The sequence below is a fragment of the Lipotes vexillifer genome, unplaced genomic scaffold (genome assembly GCF_000442215.2).
Source record: "Lipotes vexillifer unplaced genomic scaffold, Lipotes_vexillifer_v1.1 scaffold500, whole genome shotgun sequence".
Lineage (NCBI taxonomy): Eukaryota > Metazoa > Chordata > Mammalia > Artiodactyla > Lipotidae > Lipotes > Lipotes vexillifer.
In genome coordinates, this window is record NW_006778765.1 from 1,608,126 (window position 1) to 1,627,951 (window position 19,826).

At 48.8% G+C, this 19,826-nt stretch overlaps 1 protein-coding gene and 1 pseudogene across 1 annotated transcript in view; one reads left to right on the forward strand and one right to left on the reverse strand.

Moving 5' to 3' along the window:
• DNAH1 (dynein axonemal heavy chain 1) overlaps positions 1-19,826 on the forward strand; it is an 80,385-nt gene that overhangs the window by 14,266 nt on the left and 46,293 nt on the right. Inside the window, exons 10-20 of the mRNA XM_007451889.1 lie at positions 10,997-11,154; positions 12,208-12,419; positions 13,108-13,406; positions 14,808-14,958; positions 15,886-16,079; positions 16,175-16,400; positions 16,886-17,005; positions 17,386-17,468; positions 18,524-18,665; positions 19,127-19,282; positions 19,689-19,826. Coding sequence (XP_007451951.1) covers positions 10,997-11,154; positions 12,208-12,419; positions 13,108-13,406; positions 14,808-14,958; positions 15,886-16,079; positions 16,175-16,400; positions 16,886-17,005; positions 17,386-17,468; positions 18,524-18,665; positions 19,127-19,282; positions 19,689-19,826 — 1,879 coding nt within the window. The remainder of the gene's footprint in view (positions 1-10,996; positions 11,155-12,207; positions 12,420-13,107; positions 13,407-14,807; positions 14,959-15,885; positions 16,080-16,174; positions 16,401-16,885; positions 17,006-17,385; positions 17,469-18,523; positions 18,666-19,126; positions 19,283-19,688) is intronic.
• LOC103086717 (peptidyl-prolyl cis-trans isomerase A pseudogene) lies at positions 4,845-5,327 on the reverse strand (annotated as a pseudogene).

Here is a 19,826-nt window from a genome sequence, read left to right on the forward strand (position 1 = left end):
CCAGGAGGATCCCACATGCTACGGAGCGGCTAAGCCCGTGAGCCATGGCCGCTGAGCCTGTGCTCCGCAACGGGAGAGGCCACAACAGTGAGAGGCCCGCGTACCGCAAAAAAAAAAAAAATATTTTTGACTGCGTTGGGTCTTGGCTGCTGTGCACAGGCTTTCTCTAGTTGTGGCTAGCAGGGGCTACTCTTCATTGCGGAGCACAGGCTCTAGGTGTGCAGGCTTCAGTAGTTGCAATGCGCGGGCTTCTCACTGCAGTGGTTTTTCTTGTTGCAGAGCACGGGCTGTAGGCACACAGGCTTCAGTAGTTGCGGCACATGGGCTTAGTCGTTGTGGCTTGCAGGCCATAGACAGCAGGCTCAGTAGTTGTGGTGCACGGGCTTAGTTGCTCTGCTGCATGTGGGATTTTCCTGGACCAGGGCTTGAACCCCCGTCTCCTGCATTGGCAGGGGGGTTCTTAACCACTGGTGTGTTTTTTTGTTTTTTGTTTTTTGTTTTTTTTGCTGTAGGCGGGCCTCTCACTGTTGTGGCCTCTCCCGTTGCGGAGCACAGGCTCCGGACGCGCAGGCTCAGCGGCCATGGCTCAGCGGGCCCAGCCGCTCCGCGGCACGTGGGATCTTCCCGGACCGGGGCACGAACCCGCGTCCCCTGCATCGGCAGGCGGACTCTCAACACCTGCACCACCAGGGAAGCCCCCATATATTCTTATATTACATTATGTTACATATAATCTCCATGCACATGTCTTTATCTATTATATATCTATCTGTTAAAAAACATGAGTTCATACTGATACCTTCATATTGACTTCAAACCACAAGGCTCATTCTCACTTGTACATATTTGGTACTTCTTTTTCTAAAAGAAAATTGGCTTTTATTCCTCATAGTATATTTATTTATTTGCTCAGTCCTGGAATACACAGAAAGTAGTTTCAATTGCTAATCCATACCCTTTGGAGGAAAAACTCTACAAAATAATCTTTGATATTTGTTTAGTTTTCTCTTTCTCTTTAAAAAGAGAGGGGGTGCTTCCCTGGTGGTGCAGTGGTTGAGAGTCCGCCTGCCGATGCAGGGGACACGGGTTCGTGTCCCGGTCCGGGAAGATCCCACATGCCGCGGGGCGGCTAGGCCCATGCGCCATGGCCACTGAGCCTGCGCGTCCGGAGCCTGTGCTCCGCAACGGGAGAGGCCACAGCAGTGAGAGGCCCGCGTACCGCAAAAAAGAAAAAAAAAAAAAAGAGAGGGGGTATATAGTCCAGATACTATGTTCAAATGTTACTTGGTTTAGTTCTTCCCACTCTGCTCAGTGGGATATATTCATTTGATGAACTACAGCTTGGTCTGTTTGTTTTATAAATATAAATAAATATATGTGTATATATATAGAAAATACATGTAAAATATATAACGTGTATTATAACATGTGTATATAACATGTGTATATACATATATATTGTTATATATTACATTATATATAACATGTATGTATAAAATTTAGAATGTATATGCATATGTAAATATTTCTTTATGTGTATAATATGTACACACATATATAAAACATACTCACTAATATGTTACTCAGAGACTTGTCCCTCTTCACTCTCATTCATTCTATCCTGTCCACATCTCCCTCTGTTCCCACTCTGTTCCCACTCATAGGTAACCAATATCACTAGTTTCTGGTTTATTTTTTCTGTATTTCTTTTTGCACAAATGATATTTTCATGTATATTTTCTTATCCCCCTTCTTACATGCAGGGTAGTACACTATAGATATTCTTTTTATTTTGCCTTTTTCATTTACAATACATGCTGGGAATCAATCCTTATCAGTTCATTGAGTCTTCCTTCATTCTTTTTTATAGCTGCATAGTAATCTATTGTGTGGATGTACCATGTATCTTGGTTCATTCAACCATTCTCTAATACATAGGCATTTAGGTAATTTCCAGTAGTTTGCAATTACAAACAATGCTACAATGAATAACCTTGTGCACTTGTATATTCATATTGATGGAGGTATAGCTTTATATAGTGTATATTCTGAGAAGTGGAATTGCAAGGTCAAAAGATAAGTACTCACTGTACTTTTGTTAGGTATCACCACATTTTCCTCCATAAGGATTTTGCATGCCCACCAGCAATGTGTGAGAGTGCCTGTTTCCCCACCCCCTTGCCAAGAGTGCGTTGTTATACAATTTAATTTTTTGCCAGTCTGGAAGGTAAGTCTGTAAGTATTATAAATGAGGCTGAATGTCTTTTCAATCTTTTCATATGATTAAGGACAAGTTTTATATCTTTTTGTGACCTGTCCGTATTTTTTGCCCATTTTTTTCTCTTAGGTTTTTGGGGTATTTTCCCTCTAATGTTATGAGTTCTTTATATATTAAGGATATTGGTTCTTTTAAAAATTAATTAGTTAATTAATTAATTTTTGGCTGCATTGGGTCTTCGTTACTGCCCGTGGGCTTTCTCTAGTTGTGGTGAGCGGGGTCTACTCTTCGTTGCGGTGTGCGGGCTTCTCACTGTGTTGGCTTCTCTTGTGGAGCACAGGCTCTAGGTGCGTGGGCTTCAGTAGTTGTGGCACATGGGATCAGTAGTTGTGGCTCACGGGCCCTAGAGCACAGGCTCAGTAGTTGTGGCGCACAGGCTTAGTTGCTCTGCGGCATGTGGGATCTTCCCAGACCAGGGATTGAACCATGTTCCTTGCATTGGCAGGTAGATTCTTAACCACTGCACCACCAGGGAAGTCCCAAGGATATTGGTTCATTATCTGTGATGTATATTGTAAATATTTTCTCCTGGTTTGTCAGTTGTATATTGACTTTTCTTATAGTAATCTTTGCAATATAACTTTAAAAATACGTAAACAGTTTTATTAATCATTTCTTCTATTGCATCTGGATTTTGAGTCATAGTTAGAAAGTCCTTCCCTATATTGAGGTTTTCTTCTAGAACTTGTATGGTTTCATGTTTTTGCCTTTTATATCCTTGATTCATCCTTATGTATGGTATGTGGTATGGATCCAATTTTATCTTTTTCCAAATGGCTAACTAACATTTGTTAAACGGTTTATTATTACCCATCAGCATTTATTGAAACCTCCATCTGTGACACAGTGATTTGAGAGGCCACCTTTATCATACACTAATTTCCATGTGTACTTGGGTCTATTTCCAGATTTTCTGTTCTATTCCATTGTTCTGTTTTTCCATTTATGCACTTGTACTACAGTTTTTTTCCTATAATTTTTAAAATAGATTTATTTATTTTTGGCTGCGTTGGGTCTTTGTTGCCACATGCGGGCTTTCTCTAGTTGCAGTGAGTGGGGGCTACTCTGTTGCGGTGTGCGTGTTTCTCATTGCAGTGGCTTATCTTGTGGAGCACGGGCTCTAGGCACGCGGGCTTCAGTAGTTGTGGCTCCCGGGCTCAGTAGTTGTGGTGCACTGGCTTAGTTGCTCTGTGGCATGTGGGATCTTCCCAGACCAGGGATTGAACCCGTGTCACCTGCGTTGGCAGGTGGATTCTTTTTTTTTTTTTGCGGTACGCGGGCCTCTCACTGCTGTGGCCTCTCCCGTTGTGGAGCACAGGCTCCACCCGTGTCCCCTGCTTTGGCAGGTGGATTCTTTTTTTTTTTTTTTGGCAGGTGGATTCTTAACCACTGTGACACCAGGGAAGTCCTCGTACTACAGTTTTTTAAAATTAATTAATTAATTTATTTATTTATTTATTTATGGCTGCACGTGGGCTTTCTCTATTTGCGGTGAGCGGGGGCTACTCTTCATTACGGTGTGAGGGCTTCTCATTGCGGTGGCTTCTCGTTGTGGAGCACAGGCTCTAGACACGCAGGCTTCAGTACTGTAGTACGCGGGCTCAGTAGTTGTGGTGCGTGGGCTCTAGAGCGCAGGCTCAGTAGTTGTGGTACACAGGCTTAGTTGCTCCGCGGTATGTGGGATCTTCCCAGACCAGGGTTCGAACTCGTGTCCCCTGCATTGGCAGGCGGATTCTTAACCACTGCGCCACCAGGGAAGTCCACTACAGTTTTAATTATAGATATTTTACAGTATGTTTTAATGTCTTGTAGGGCCATTATGTATATGGTAAAATACACATAATATAAAATTCACCATTTTAACTATTTTTAAGTGTACAGCTCAACAACATCCATATTGTTGTCCAACCATCACTACCGTCTATCCATAGAATATTCATCATCCCAAAGTGAAACTTTGTACCGATTAAACTATAAGACCCCATTTCCCTCTCCCCCAGCTCCTGGCAACCACCATTCTATTGTACTTTCTGAATTTGACTACCCTAAGTACCTCATATGAGTACAATCATATATACTTATCCTTTTACAAATCCTTCCTTCACTTAGCATAATGTCTTTCAGTATCATCCATGTTGTAGCACGTGTCAGAATTCTCTTCCTTTTTAAGGCTGAATAATATTCCATTGTACATATATGCTACATTTTGTTTATCCATTCATCTGTTGATAGACACTTGATTGCTCCCATCTTTTGGCTATTATGAATAATACTGCTGTGAACATGGGTATACAAAGATAACTTCATGTCCATGCTTTCTGTTCTTTTGGGTATAAACCCAGAAGCAGAATTACAAGATCATATGGTAATTCTATTTGTTGTTGTTTAGTTTTTGTTTCATAATCATAAACTTAACTCCATAATCCAGCTAGACTTGGAAGGGGATAAGGAAAACTTGGAACCCAAAAAACTGCAGTGAGAGCACAAAGATTATAGCCTATCATGAGCAAATGAGAGAAGGAATGGTCTGGTAGTTAAGATACAATACAAGTCAAATTTATTAGAGTTATCCACAGTCAGAAATGGTGAGCTTCTTGCTGGTCTTGCCTAACCTGGACCCAAAGCACTCCATGGTTTTCACAGTATTCATGCCCTCTTTCACCTTACTAAAGACCACGTGCTTGCCACCCAACCACCCAGTCTTGGTAGTGTAGATGAAAAACTGGGAACCATTTATGTGGGTCCACAATTTGCCATGTACAAGATGTGAAGACCCATATGCTTCAGAGTGATGCTTATTATCAAATTTCTCCTTGTAGATAACTTGCTGCCAGTGCCATTATGGCACGTGAAGTCACCACCCTGGTACATAAACCCTGGAATAGTTCTGTGAAAGTAGGGACCTTTATAACCAAATCCTTTCTCCTCAGTGCTCAGAACACTCAAGTTTTCTGCTGTCTATGGAACTTTGTCTGCAAACAGCTCAAATGAGACATGGCCCAAGGGGACATCAACAGCGAATGTCAAAGAACACTGTGGGGTTGACCATGGTGGGGTAGTGCAGGGTGGCTTCGGGTGGCATCGGTGGTGTCGGCAAAGCCCTATTTTTAATTTTTTGAGAAACCGCCAACATGTTTTCCATAGCAGCTGCACCATTTTACATTCCTAGCAGCAGGGCACAAGGGTTCAAATTTCTCCATATCCTCACTGACACTTTCTATTTTCGTTTTTTTTTTTTTCCCTTAGAGTAGCCATCCTAAAGGATGTGAAGTGGTATCTCCTTGTGATTTTTATTTGCATTTTCCTAATGATTAGTGATGTTAAGCACTTCTTTTCATGCGCTTATTGGCTATTTGTATATTCTTCTTTGGAGAAATGTGTATTCAAATTCTTTTGCCTATATTCAAATCTAGTTGTATTTATTTATTTAGTTTAGTTAGTTAGTTAGTTATGGCTGTGTTGGGTCTTAGTTTTGGCACGTGGGATCTTTCGTTGCAGCGCATGGGCTTCTCTTTAGTTGTGGCACATGGCCTCTCTAGTTGTGGCACACGGGCTTAGTTGTCCTGTGGCATGTGGGATCTTAGTTCCCTGACCAGGGATCTAACCCGTGTCCCCTGCTTTGGAAGGTGGATTCTTAAGCACTGGACCCCCAGGGAAGTCCCCAGTTGTTTTTTTGTTGTCGTGTTTTAGTTCTTTATATACTTTGGATATTAATCCCTTATCAGATACGTGATTTGAAGATATTTTCTCCCATTCCATGGGTTGCCTTTTTATTCTACTGATAGTGTCCTTTGTGTAACTAGGACACAAAGGTTTTCATTTTGGTGAAGTCCAATTTGTCTATTTTTCCTTATTGGTTGTGACGTTGTGTCACAATGTATAAGAACTCATTACCAAATCCAATGTCGTGAAGCTTTCTTCCATGTGTTCTTTTAAGGATTTTACAGTGTTAGATCTTATGTTCAGATCTTTGATCCATTTTGAGTTAAATTTTGCATATGGTCTTAGGTAAGGGTCCAAGTTCATTCTTTTGCATGTGAATATGCAGTTTTCCCTGGACAATGTGTTGAAAAGGCTGTCTTTTTCCCTATTGAATGATGTTGGTACCCTTGTTGAAAATCATTTGACTATATATATATGAGGTTTTATTTCTGGACTGTCTTTTCTATTCCATTGGTCTCTCAGTCTGTCTTTATTCCAGTACCACATATTTTGATTACTGTAGGTTTGTAATTAGTTTTGAAACTGAAAAGTGTGAGTCTTCCCACTTTGTTCTTTTTCAAGTTTGTTTTGACTATTTGGGGGTCCCTTGAGATTCCATATGAATTTTAGGATGAATTTTTCTCTTTCTGCAAAAAAAGTTGTTGGGATTTTGATAGGGACTTTGCACGCTTATTTCCTCATGTGAGCTTTAGTATCAACTTGTCTAGCTGTATTTTTAAAACGCTTGGTATTTTTATTGTGATAGCATTATATTTTTAAATTACCTTAGGTATAGCTGACATCTTTGGGATCCTGAATTGTACTATCCAAGAACAAGGAATGTTTGTCCATTTGTTCAAGTCTACTTCTGTGTCTTTCAGTAGTGCTTTAAAGATTTTTTCATTTAGGTTTTGCATATTTCTAAGTATTTTATCTTCTTTGTTGCTATTATAAATGGGCTTTCTCTACTCTTACATCTATTGATCGATTTCTTTATGCCAATTTACATCCTGTTACCTTCCTGAAATCATTTAATGTTTGAGTTTATCATTGATTCTCTGGGACTTTCTAAGTGCACACTCTCTGTAAATAGAGATAGTTTTACTTATTATTTTCCAATTCTTATTCCTCTAATTACTTTCTCTTGTCTAATTGCATTTTCTAATAACTCCAGTACAATATTGAATAGTAGTGGAGACAGTAGGCATCATTACCTTGTTCCTAATATTAGTGGAAATACCTCTAGTGTTTCTGCCTTAAGAAAAATGCTAGCTTTAGGGTTTTGTTTATTTAATAATGTAGCTGTTGATTTCCATTTTCTTAAATTTTTTTTTTGTCACAGGCTATTTAAGTACCCATGGAGATAATCATGTTTGTCTCCTTAGATCTACTCACATGGTGAATTATATTAATTGATTTCCTAATATTGAGACAACCTTGCAGTCCTTTAATAAATCCCACTTAGCCATGGTGTATCATTTTTTTTAACATCTTTATTGGAGTATAATTGCTTTACAATGGTGTGTTAGTTTCTGTTTTATAACAAAGTGAATCAGCTATACATATACATATGTTCCCATATCTCTTCCCTCTTGCGTCTCCCTCCCTCCCTCCCACCCTCCCTATCCCACCCCTCTAGTGTATCATTTTTAATGTGGTATTATATTTTGTCCATTAATATGCTATTTAGAACTTTATCACTGATATGTGATATTGGCTTGCAATTTTTCTTTTTTGTATTTCTTGATACAGGTTTGAAGCAAAGTTATACTTGCTTCATATAAAGAATTTTGACATTTTCCATCTTTTTCAGTACTCTGGAGCAATTTATGTTGCATTGGGGCTGTGTGGTCATTCTTTTGTAAAACCATTTGGATATGGGGCTTTTCTAGTTTTTCTATAACTGTATTTTTCTACAGATATTTGATCTATTTAAGCTTTCTTTTTTCTAATGGAGTCAATTTTGGTATACTTTGTTCCTCTAGAAAATTATCCATGTTACCTAGTTTTAAAAATATATTTGCATAGACAACTCTTGTTGTCTTGCTTTGTATGTTGTTTTTGAGACATCTGATGTCAAAGTCCCCTTCTCTTGTAAGTTGTTTGATTTTTTTTTTTCTTGGAGACCTTGGAGATTTTTTTTTTCATCTTTAAAGTCTAATCATTTTACTAGGGTATGTCCTAGAGTTGATCATTCTGATATTTTTTCCCAAGTACACAATGGGCCTTTTAAATGTATAAATTCAGATATTCTTTTTTTTCTGGAAAATATTCTTGAATTGTAGTTTTAAATATTAGCTCTGTTCCATTGTTTTGTTTCTCTTCATCAGAGACTCCATACTATCTGTCTATCCATTTATCTATCTGTTGTGTTGCTTCTTTGTCTGTTTCTAATTGAACTACTTTCTGATCCTTTTCTGTTCTTTCTTTTTCTAATTTTCATTCTCTTGGTTTTATTCGTGACTTTCTTGAATGTATTTTATTACCTTTTTAATTTGACTGTATTATTCTATGGCCAATTTGTAATTTAGCTTTCCTTCATAAGATAATTCAGTTTCTTCCATTTTTTCCCCCTGAGTCCAATTAAATATCGTTTCTTTTCTTCCTGTTATTTGCCTGTTTCTATGTTTTATTTTTCATATGCCCAAATACTTTGAAGAGATTTACTTTAGTTTGAAGTGTTGTGTTAGTTTTCTTCTGCTTTGTCTTTTTTTGTGGGGTGGGTGAGAATTTTCATCAATTAAGGTGTTTTCTTTCTTTTTCTTATAGTAGCTTTATATAAATGTAGTCTTTCACCTACCTATTTCATTGATTTGTAAAGATTTACAAGATTTCTAGTCCCAGGGCGCCCTCCTCTGTTAGTATAAAAAACTGTTTTTTTTTTGTTATTTTTGTTTTTTTAATAAATGGCCATGTAGGGGGGCGGGTGTTAGGGGGAAGGGTCATGTGTCCTCCAAATTTTTTGTTCTCTCTTGCAAGACTCTACTTTTCACTTTTGTTTCTTTCTCCCTCACCCTCCAATCTCCAAAGGATTCCTCTTCTTTCCTTTTACCTTCCCCCCTCATAAGTCATGCCTTTCAGAGAATCCTACCTTGAACGCATGCAGCTAAATCCCTTCCTTTTAGTAAGTGCTGTGATTTACCAGGACTCTTGTTTTTGCAGTTAGGAGAGACTTTCTGGAAGGATTTTAGGTCCATATGGGGGCTACCATACACCACTCTTCTGCACAGATTTTCCCAGACTGCCCTTGTTCTCCATGAAGGCTTGCAGCTGGAGTGTGAGTGAGAGTGCACTGGGAGTTGATGTTTATTTTTCTACTTGAAGATAATGTGAGTTTGGACATTCTCTTTATTCTAGTTATGCTAAAGGTGTACGTTTTGGGTAGTGCTATTTGTTTTTCTTGCTTTTCTTTTCCTCTTCTCTTTTTTTAAAAAGTGTGCTGGGAAAGTTGAATTGATGTGGCCATTATTATCATGGTTGTCCAGAATTCCATTTCTTGAGTTTTATATCATTTAGAGTATCTTTGGCTATAAATTACAAAGATGCTTGGCTCAGATTGGCTTAGAAAACAGGGAAATTCATTTCTTTACATGTAACAAGAAATCTGATGCAGGACATCCCAGGCTTGGACCTCAGGGCTCTGTCTGGGGTCTGCTGGCTTTGTTCTGAGGGAAGATGGCAGCAGCAGTTTCAGAAGCACAAGGTCCAGAGTCCATTGACTCCTGCTGTGGATTAGATTCCCTACAAAATACAGCCTGTTTCAGGGATTCATGTACAAGTGATTTTTTGATGCAGTCCTCTCAGGAGAATCTACAAGCAAGTGAAGGAGGCAGGGTAAGATGGAGGAAGCATCTAGGCAGAGGTGGGGTTTTAGGAGAAGCTAGCCTCTGATCCCACAGGGAATTCTGGAGCATGACTGACACCACAGAGTTTGTCCTGAGGGAGACAGGACAAGGGGGCTTGATTCTATATCTCTGCATCAGTCACTGGTCAGTCACAACTGGGTCCTTTAGCCACTCCTAAACAATTACAGTCGGGACCCAGCCCCACCAGGATCGACGTAGACTAGTTGAGATATACCCCTGGAACTGGGGATGGTTCATCTTCCCCTGAGTCATGTGAGAAAGGAATAAATCTGGAGCAAAAGTGAGGTGCAGTTAGGAGGCAATGGATATCCGTCAGGCGGCCAGCCACATGTGTGGCAGGTATCTTTCTTGTGCCAGGACTGGGGCACAGTGGTGAGCACCCCGAACAAAAGGCTCTCGGTCTAGCCAGGAAGACAGGCAGTGAGAAAGCTGGGTGTCTGGGTTCTGATGGGTGCTGTGATGACAGAGCAAGGTAAGGGAATGGAGATGTCTTGGAGGGGCTGCTTTACATCAGGTGGTGAGGAAAGGCCTCGCTGGGGTGAACATTTGAGCTGAGGCCTGCAGTGCAAGGGGAGAAGAGGATTCTGGTTGAGGGAACAACGGTGTCGTCGAAGCTGAGAGGTGGAGACACGTCTGGGGGATGTGAGGAGCAGTAGGGGGTTAATGCAGCCAGAGTGGACCACAGAGGGCGCTGTAGCCTGGGAGACACTGGAGACGGAGGCCGGACGCCATGAGGCTGGCACCGGCGTTAATAAGGAATGCGTTCACGGGCATGCAGTGTGAGAGGAGTCAGGGAAGGGCTTTGAGCAGAGGACCGGCTTGACCATTTACATGTTTGAAATATCTTTTTTTTTTTCCTACCAAGCGGAGAATGAGTTTTAAGGGGGCAAGAGGGGGAGGCAGAGAGGTCAGTGAAGAGTGGGAAGCAAAATGGGCAGACTCAGGGACTGATGTGATCCTGGGGCCGGGGGTGGCATAGAAGAGGCACGACGGGTGCTGGTGGCTGGGGGCCAGGTAGGAGGTGTGCCCAGGAATGCAGAAGGGATGCCCCAAACTCATGTCCCCAGAGCCTGGGGCCCAGCTGGCCCACAGTATGGTGGTGGTGGGGTGGAGCCCCCCTGATTCCACCTTCTCTGCTCCACATGGGCAGGGTTCTGGAGCACTTCAGCAATCTCTCCAGAGAAGCGAATCTGGACTACGAGCGCAGCATGAACAAGATCAACTTTGACAAAATCGTCTTCTCCAAGCCCAAGACGTTCTCCTATGTGACCCTGCCTGAGAAAGAGGGGGAGAAAGTGCCCAAGCAAGGTGACGCTGGCTAGACAGAAGCAGGCCCACGGCCACCCATGGCCAGAGCCCCTCCCGCCCCTCCCTCTGGGACCTCCTCTGTCCCCAGCATTCATCACCTTCTTTTCCTACCTGTCTGGAGAGCTGGGGGTTGGGGTTGTGGGGGTGGGGTAGAAGAAGGCTCTTTGATTTATTATTTTTTTTAATTTTAATTTTAAAATATTTATTATTTATTTATTTATGTGGGCTGTGCCGGGTCTTAGTTGTAGCATGCGGGATCTTTTTAGTCGCGGCATGTGGACTTCTTAGTTGTGGCACGCATGCGGGATCTAGTTCCCCAACCAGGTATCGAACTTGGGCCCCCTGCAGTGGGAGCGCAGAATCTTACCCACTGGACCACCAGGGAAGTCCCCGAAGGCTCTTTTAAAAATAGTAGTCTGAGCAGTGCAGAAGTGGCAAGGTAAACATGGACTAGGAAAGCAGTTGTCCAGAAGTGGATGAAAAGTGCTCTGATTTTCTGACCTAGGGACATGCAGTCCTTTTCTTCCTCCAGTAGCAAGCGTAGGTTGGCACTGCTGCAGCTCCATTTGACATATGGCAGACTGAGTCTCAGAGCTCCTTGCTTGGAGCTCTCTGATCCCTGCCCCAGCTTCCACATGTGTGAGGTACCCAGGAAACTGAGGTGGGGTGCAGACCATGGGCACTCCCAGGGGCCTGATGCCCACGTCTTCCTTTCTTGGTGCTCCAGGGCAGGCCCCAGATGGGCCCCAGGGGTTGTGTGCAGGTTGGCTGGGAGGGGGTGAGGAGGGAGCCCATGGTTCTCACCCACCTTGAAGGGGCCTGTGATCCAGAGTGACCTGGAGGGAATTGGTTTACCCACCCCAGAGTGGGCACTTCACTGCAGAGCCTTGGGGTCACCCATGTAGGCCATGGGGAAAGAGGGGTTCCAGGGACATGGGCGTCTCTTCCAGGGAGACGGCAGTTGTTCCCTCCATCAATACCTGGTAGATCCGCCCTGACCCCTGGTACATCCAAGGCCCTTCTGACACTGGCCCTTGACTCCCATCCCTGCAGGACTGGTGAGTGGCCCCCAGTACGCATTCCAGGAACAGAAGGCAGACTTCACCTTTGTGTCCTTGCTCACACGGTCGGAGGTCATCACGGCCCTCAGCAAGGTGCGGGCCGAGTGCAGCAAGGTGACCGCTATGTCCCTCTTCCACTCAAGCCTCTCCAAGTACAGCCGCTTAGAGGAGTTCGAACAAATCCAGTCACAGACCTACTCCCAGGTGCGTGGGCATCCAGGGCACAGAGGGTGATAGCGGGCCAGGGCCTCGGAGCTGATGCACAGAGAGGGGCCCTGGGAAGCCCGGAGCTGATCAGCTGAGAGCCCCTTCTTTCCTTAAAACCAGGCCTTGCCTCTTCCTAGACCTTGCGGGAAGCTGGGGCGGGTGCCATCCGGGTGTTTCATCTTAGAGAGAAAAGGAAAACCAGGCTGGGCTCCCTTTCTAGTCATTTTCCATCCCAACACTGGTGGCCTCTGAAGCAGACTCCCGGTCTTGTAAAGGGGAGCAGGAACCCCATGCACCCCCATATCTACCTGAGCATGGGAGTGTGAGGGGGAGAGGTGCAGCCTCATGGGAGACAGGTACCAGTGGGCCCAGGAGGAAAGCTCCTTTCTGCTCCACTCTGTGCCTCGATCTCTCTCTCTCTGCCTCATTCTCTGTGTCTCTGTGTCTCTCCCTTGGCTGGAGGGAAAGCCCTGCTTTTGCTGCCCCTCCCTCCCTCATCCCCCCACCTCCAGAAGCCCTGGTCCCTGGGGGCCATAGTGGGTGTTGGTTGGCAGGGCTTGGCAGTAAGTTGGGGTTGTGGGGAGATCCCTTCATGATCATCTGAGTCTGGAGAGTGCCCGAGCATGGTGGCTGTGGGCAGTGTGCCCCGCAGGCAGCCACATGATGCCACCTGTGGCCACCGCAGGTGCAGATGTTCCTCAAGGACAGCTGGATCACCACGCTCAAGGTGGTCATGCGCAGCAGCCTGCGTGACATGAGCAAGGGCTGGTACAACCTCTACGAAACCAACTGGGAGGTGTACCTCATGTCGAAGCTGCGCAGGCTGATGGAGCTGCTCAAGTACATGCTGCAGGACACGCTGCGCTTCCTGGTGCAGGACTCTCTCGCCAGCTTCGCGCAGTTCATCAGCGATGCCTGCTGCCGCGTGCTCGACTGCGCCGATGACATGGTCTGGGGCGAAGACTTCATAAACAGCCCCTATAGGTGGGGCTCGGCTGGGCAGAGGCACCTGTCGACACCAGAGCTGTTCCTTGTCAGGCGCCGGTGGCTAGGGCGGTACAGGGTCAGGGGGCCAGGGCAGCCGGGGGCAGGGTGCCCAGCACTGCTGGGTCCTGGACACCAGGGTGGGCCTGGCTCCCGTCCTGGTTGCTGGGGAATGTCCCAGCAGCTCTGCCTGGCATGTCTTCTGGTGACTTCCATCTCTGTCACTGAGTTCCTCAGTTGAGAAATGTTTTTTGAGCACTTGCCATGAACCAGGTAGGGTTCTAGGGGAACAAGAGGGGTGCGGCCCCTGCTCTCACATGCACACAGACAGCAATCAAAGAAACAAACAGATACAGTCATTGCTGATCTTGGCAGGGGCTCTGACATATCCAGGAGAGGGGACATTGCCAAGGGGGTCAGGGAGGAGGTGGCATCTGAGCCAAGAACTGAGACAGAGGAAACCAGCCATGAGGGGATGGTGGGGAGGGGGCACCAGGTGGGGGGCCTGGAGGCACGGAGGGAAGAGAAAAGTTGGGGCCGTCACGGAAGGAAAGGCCAGTGGCTATGGCTGGAGAGGGAAAGGCAGGGAGGGCTGGTCAGGATGACTTGGGAGAGGTTGCGAGGACCAGGCCAGACCATGTAGAGCCTCCTGCGGTCATGGTTGGGGGCTGGATTTATTCTGATTGTGGTCAGCAGCCATAAGAGGGGAGTAACAATCCAAATTATATTCCAAAACCATGCTCTGGGTTTGTGAGGATGAGTGAGGCAGAAGAGAAGTGAGACCAAGGCTCTTACCGTTGTCTAGCAAAGGGGTGATGGGGCTGGGTAGGGCCGATTTGGGGCAGTGAATAGGCAGTAGTGCTGGGGAGAGGATGTGTAGGGGGAAGAGGGCAGGGGAGGAGACCAGGCTGACTCCTGGGGTCCACTGAGCCCTGGTGGGAGTCAGGGAACACGGAATGTCTGAAATGCTCATTTGAGGTCAGGGTGCTTGGCAGTCCAGAGTGCGGGGGAGGCTCGGCTGGGATCTAGGCTTGAAGGTCGTTGCATGTAGTGGGTGTCTGGAGCCAAGGATGGTGGGCTCCCAGGGAAAGCGTGGACGCCACAAGTGCCCATGGCCTCTCCAACCTTCCCTGATGACCTCAGGGCTGCGTGGAGGTCGTCCTCCCTCTCCCTCGTGCCCATGGGCCTCTGGGCAAGTGGCAGGAATGGAGGAGCCTGTCTGGTTGGTGTGGGTCTTTCTCTCTGGTAACTTGGAGGTTTCTGAGAAGAGGGCAGAGGCAAGCCTCGTGCGTGAAGAAGCTCCAGAGCCATAATGCTGGCGGCAAGGGCAGGGACTGGGCTTCCTGTGCGCAGCCCTCTTCAGGCCCCTGCCCACCATCCGCCCGACCACTGTCCCCGCAGGCCCCGCAAGAATCCCCTGTTCATTGTGGACCTGGTGCTGGACAGCTCAGGGGTGCACTACAGCACACCGTTGGAGCAGTTCAAGACTTCTCTGCTCAACCTCTTTGACAAGGGCATCCTGGCCACCCACACGGTGCCCCAGCTGGAGAAGGTACAGCGGCACTCATGCCAGGGTGCTGCCACAGTGTCAGAGCAGTCCAACTTCATCATGGCTGGCAGTGTGCTCAGCCCTTTAATTCTTTTTTTTTTTTTTGCGGTACGCGGGCCTCTCACTGCCGTGGCCTCTCCCATTGCGGAGCACAGGCTCCGGACGCGCAGGCTCAGCGGCCATGGCTCACGGGCCCAGCCGCTCCGCGGCATGTGGGATCTTCCCGGACCAGGGCACGAACCTGCGTCCCCTGCATCGGCAGGCGGACTCTCAACCACTGCGCCACCAGGGAAGCCCCAACCCTTTAATTCTTGAATAGCTCATTTAGTCCTCACCACAAGCTGAACTGGGTACCATTAACATCCCCATTTTGTAGATGAGGCTTGGAGAAGTTTTGCCCACAGTCACATAGCTGCTAAGGGTCAGACCTGCGATTGGAACTAGGCTCGCTCACCCACTCCTGCCACAGCCATATCTGACCCAGATCCCATCCAGCTCCTGACCTCTCTCTTCCACTCAAGACAGAGACTGACCTCCACTCTCGGGACCCCTTCTCCAAGGTCCTCATTCGTCACCACAGCACAGCCTGCTACCCCAGGCCCCACAGCTGCTGTAACTCCAGTCCCCTCTTCTGTCCCTTGCTGGTCAGTTGGAGACATCAGTGACCTGGTTGTCCCGTTGGCCTTGAGCTGAGCCAGGCAAGGTAGAGGAAGATGCTGTCCCTTGGTGGGCCTCCTGGGCCTCCCATCTTGTATTAGTCCACAGCCTCATCTAAGACATGTGGCAGCAGACCCTCTGCCCTGCCCCCACCATGCTGTCTATGCTCGGCCACGCTGCCGCTCACTCAGTCCTTGGACCACACTCCAACCCTTCTGCCCGCCTGCCCTGTGGCTCATCCAGCTCTGTGTGCCTCCCCACTTTGCCCCACAGCTGGTGATGGAGGACATCTTTATCAGCGGTGACCCCCTGCTGGAGTCGGTGGGGCTTCACGAGCTGCTGGTGGAGGAGCTGCGGGCCGTCATCGCCAATGCTGTGTGCAAGGCCATGATCCCACTGCAGGCCTACGCCAAGGAGTACAGAAAGTACCTGGAACTGAACAACAATGATGTTGGCACCTTCCTCAAGTGTGTGGGTGTGTCGGAGTGTGTCTGCCTGTCTGTGTGACCCCCACTCACCCTCTCATCACCCTCTGCCCCTCGTGGGTGCCCACTGTCCACAGGGCCTTCCAGACGCAGTGCCCGTCGGCCAAGGAGGTGCGGGAGGTGGTGCTCACCCACCTGCAGGAGAAAGAGATCCTGGACAGCTCGTTGCCCAGCATCATCATCATCGGTCCCTTCTACGTCAACGTCAACAACGTCAAGCAGAGCCTGTCCAAGAAGTGCAAGGCCCTGGCCACTTCCATGTTGGACATCCTGGCTAAGAACCTGCACAAGGAGGTGGATGATGTAGGTGCCCACCTGCCCGGCCCCAGAGACCACACCAGCACACACACCGTGCATATGTAGTGAACTCCCATGAGTGAGGCTCAGGGGTGTCTGCAGACATCCAGGCCAATGGAAGGGTCTGGAAGTCACCCTGCCTCCACCCTGCCTGGGGTCATATGGGAGGTCCCAGGAAGTGGGGGCTTCTGTATTTTCCCCTGGACTTGTAAAGAGCTGGGAACCCCTCACAAAGAACACCCTGAGATGGATCATTTCGCAGAGCTGAGGGTGTGCAAGTGCAGGCGGCTGGGGAGGGGGAAACGCGCTGGGTGACCCTCAGCTCTCCAGTGTTCTGGAAGGGAGCACCTCTTTTCAGAATGCACTGTAGGATGTGGTGGGGTGGGGGCAGTTCCCTGTTGGGAGATACTGGGACCAAGAAGGAGGAGCAGGCCCCTGGGAAGGCAAGGGAGGGGCACACGGCCTCCCCAGCGCCCTCCCCCGCCTGCCAGATCTGTGAAGAGTTCCGCAGCATCAGCCGCAAGATCTACGAGAAGCCCAACAGCATTGAGGAGCTGGCTGAGCTTCGTGAGTGGATGAAGGGCATCCCCGAGAAGCTGGTGGGGCTGGAGGTGAGGCGGGTACACGGGGGGCTGGGGGCTGGGGACAGGCAGGGGCTGGGAGAGCAGGAGCCGGGAGGCTGGGAGTGAGGTAGACACACAGAGGACAGGTGGGCTCGGAGGGTTATGAGGCTGGGTGCACGATGCAGATTCAGAGCTATGCTGTTTGGGAGGTCAGGAGGGCATGAGTAGGGGGCTGGAGTTTGGAGGTGTGGTGGCCCAGGCCCTTGGAGCCCTGAGCCCAATGCCAGCACCTCCTCCACCACCCCAGGCCTCCCCTCTCTGGAAGAGGGCACCCTCTCCCAAACACCCAACCACTTTGGGGAGCCTGGTCCCAGTTACCCTCCCACCTCCCAGGTACACATAGTTCTCATCAATGCCTATACACGCAGGATCGGATTGTGAAGGTCATGGACGACTACCAAGTCATGGACGAGTTCTTTTACAACCTCAGCACAGATGACTTCAATGACAAGTGAGTGTGAGGTCGGTCCTCACTCCAGGCAGGTGGTGGATAGCGGGAGGTGGGGGAGGAGGTGCTGAGCCATGGCGGCTGCAGGCTGTGCAGTCACACGGCTCCACGCGGGCCAGGGCCACGTGGCCAGTGGGGCAGAAGGAAATCATGTGGCCCTCTTGGTCTAGGGACCCTGCTGTCCCCCACTCTGTCTCCATTCTCTATCCCATCATTGGCCTGACACGCACATGTTTACCGGGTCTGGGATCCCCTTGTTTGTGGTTGAGGCCCTTGGGGGTCCTTGGGAGCATGGTGAGAAGGCAAAGCCCAGCCTGGTGGGCGGTCCCTGAGGAGGAGCACTTGTCCCCACCTAGCTCAAGAGCCTCATAGGAAATAGCCTCAGGTTGGGACTGCCTTACTGAGGCCAAGAGACCCCTTGCCCAGCCTGTCTTATAGCCTGGGGCTGGTTCCAGGTTGTCAGGGTCTGGGAGAGACTGGCAGTGTTTCCTGGGAACCCTGCCCAGGAGCCCTAAGTCACCTGCTTTATGGGACATCCTGGTGCTCAGTGTGGCCTCCCCCAGGATCTGCAGCCCAAGGCCAACTGCAAGCAGAATCTCTGAAGCCCACAGGGCCACCAGGTCAGCCAGGCAGAGGGAGTTGATATGAAGGAAGCTGGTCTGGTGGCCCTGTCTGGTCACCAAGGAAATGCAGGCCAGAGGCTGTCACTTTGCCTCATCTGAGCTGAGGCCCCTTACAGACCTGGGGAACTCAGGATCACTTCTCTCATTTTGGACACCATTCCCTTGTCCTGTCACTGCGCTGGGCACATTGGGTGTGCATCTCCCTGGAAGCTGCCCACAATCCCAGGGCGGGGACTGCTTTCCCTGCCAGGCAGCCCCACACTGCAGTGGTGGCAGTGGCTGCCTCCAGGCTCACTTCTACCTCCCGGTTGCCCAGCCCTGGCTGCTCCAGCTGCCGCCTGGATCCCCCATTCTCCCCTTCGCCCTGGCCTGCACACCCCATGATTTCAGTGTGACATTCCCCCCCCCCCCATACCCCATCCCTTCCGCATCCAGATGGGCTGCCAGCAACTGGCCTGCTAAGATCCTTGGGCAGATAGAGATGGTACGGCAGCAACACATGGAAGATGAGGAGAAGTTCCGCAAAATCCAGATCATGGATCAGAACAACTTCCAGGAGAAGCTGGAAGGGCTGCAGGTGGGGCTGGGTTGAGAACACACACACACACACACACACACACACACACACACACACACACCACAGCTCTCCAGGGCCAGGCCTTGCCCCTTGCAGTCAGGAGGTGCTGTGTCAATGTTTGCTGGGTGAGTGAACAAGTAGCTAAAAGAATGAAAAAGAATGAACTGAAAGGCCAGAGAGGTGCCTGGGCAGCAAGTTCCAGGAAATTTCAGAGTAGCAAAGAGCCCCAACCCCTCTGTTGTGTCCCCATGGGCACTGTGTCTCCATCAGACCTTGCTGTGTTACCTTGGGGTGGTCAGCTGCCTGTGATAGGCCAGGAACCTCTCACTCCAGGAGAAAATACCCTCAGAACTGGGAGATGTTGATGCTCTGGGGACCTCAGTTTCCCTGGGTGTGTGCGGGGATGCTTGGGCATAGGTGGGCCCACAGAGGCCTCTGATCACTTGCTCCTTCGCCTGCAGCTGGTGGTAGCTGGCTTCTCCACCCACGTGGAGATTGCACGAGCGCATGAGATTGCCAACGAGGTGCGCCGGGTCAAGAAGCAGCTGAAGGACTGCCAGCAGCTGGCGATGCTCTACAACAACCGCGAGCACATCTTTGGCTTGCCCATCACCAACGTAGGCCTCCTCTGGGCGCACTGCCCCCCAGCCCTGAGAAGGGCTCAAGGAGGAGCCCATGGCATTTGCGGCCACATCTGGAGCCAGCTGCCAAGTAGCGGGGCCCTGGCATTTGGCGGGGGGCAGGACTGAACAGGCTGCAGAGAAGAGGTTACCCCCATCTCCTGGCCCCTAGGGCGAGGACGCTGCCTGGACCCAAGCAGGAGGCTGGAGGCTCAGTGCAGGCCTTGCTCAGCCACTCAGAGCCCAGAGCCCATGGGGGGGAAGGAAGAAGGGAGGCCAGGCCTGAGGCCATGGGGACAGGATCAGGGACAGCAGCCAGGAGCAAGGAGTGGCCCCAGAAGGAGCAGCATGGAGAGAGACTGGGGAGCACCCCGACACAGCCCCAGCTTTTCTGCCCCTGCAGTATGACAAGCTCTCCAGGATGGTGAAGGAGTTCCAGCCCTACCTGGACCTCTGGACCACAGCCTCCGACTGGCTGCGCTGGTCGGAGAGCTGGATGAACGACCCCCTGTCAGCCATCGATGCAGAGCAGCTGGAGAAG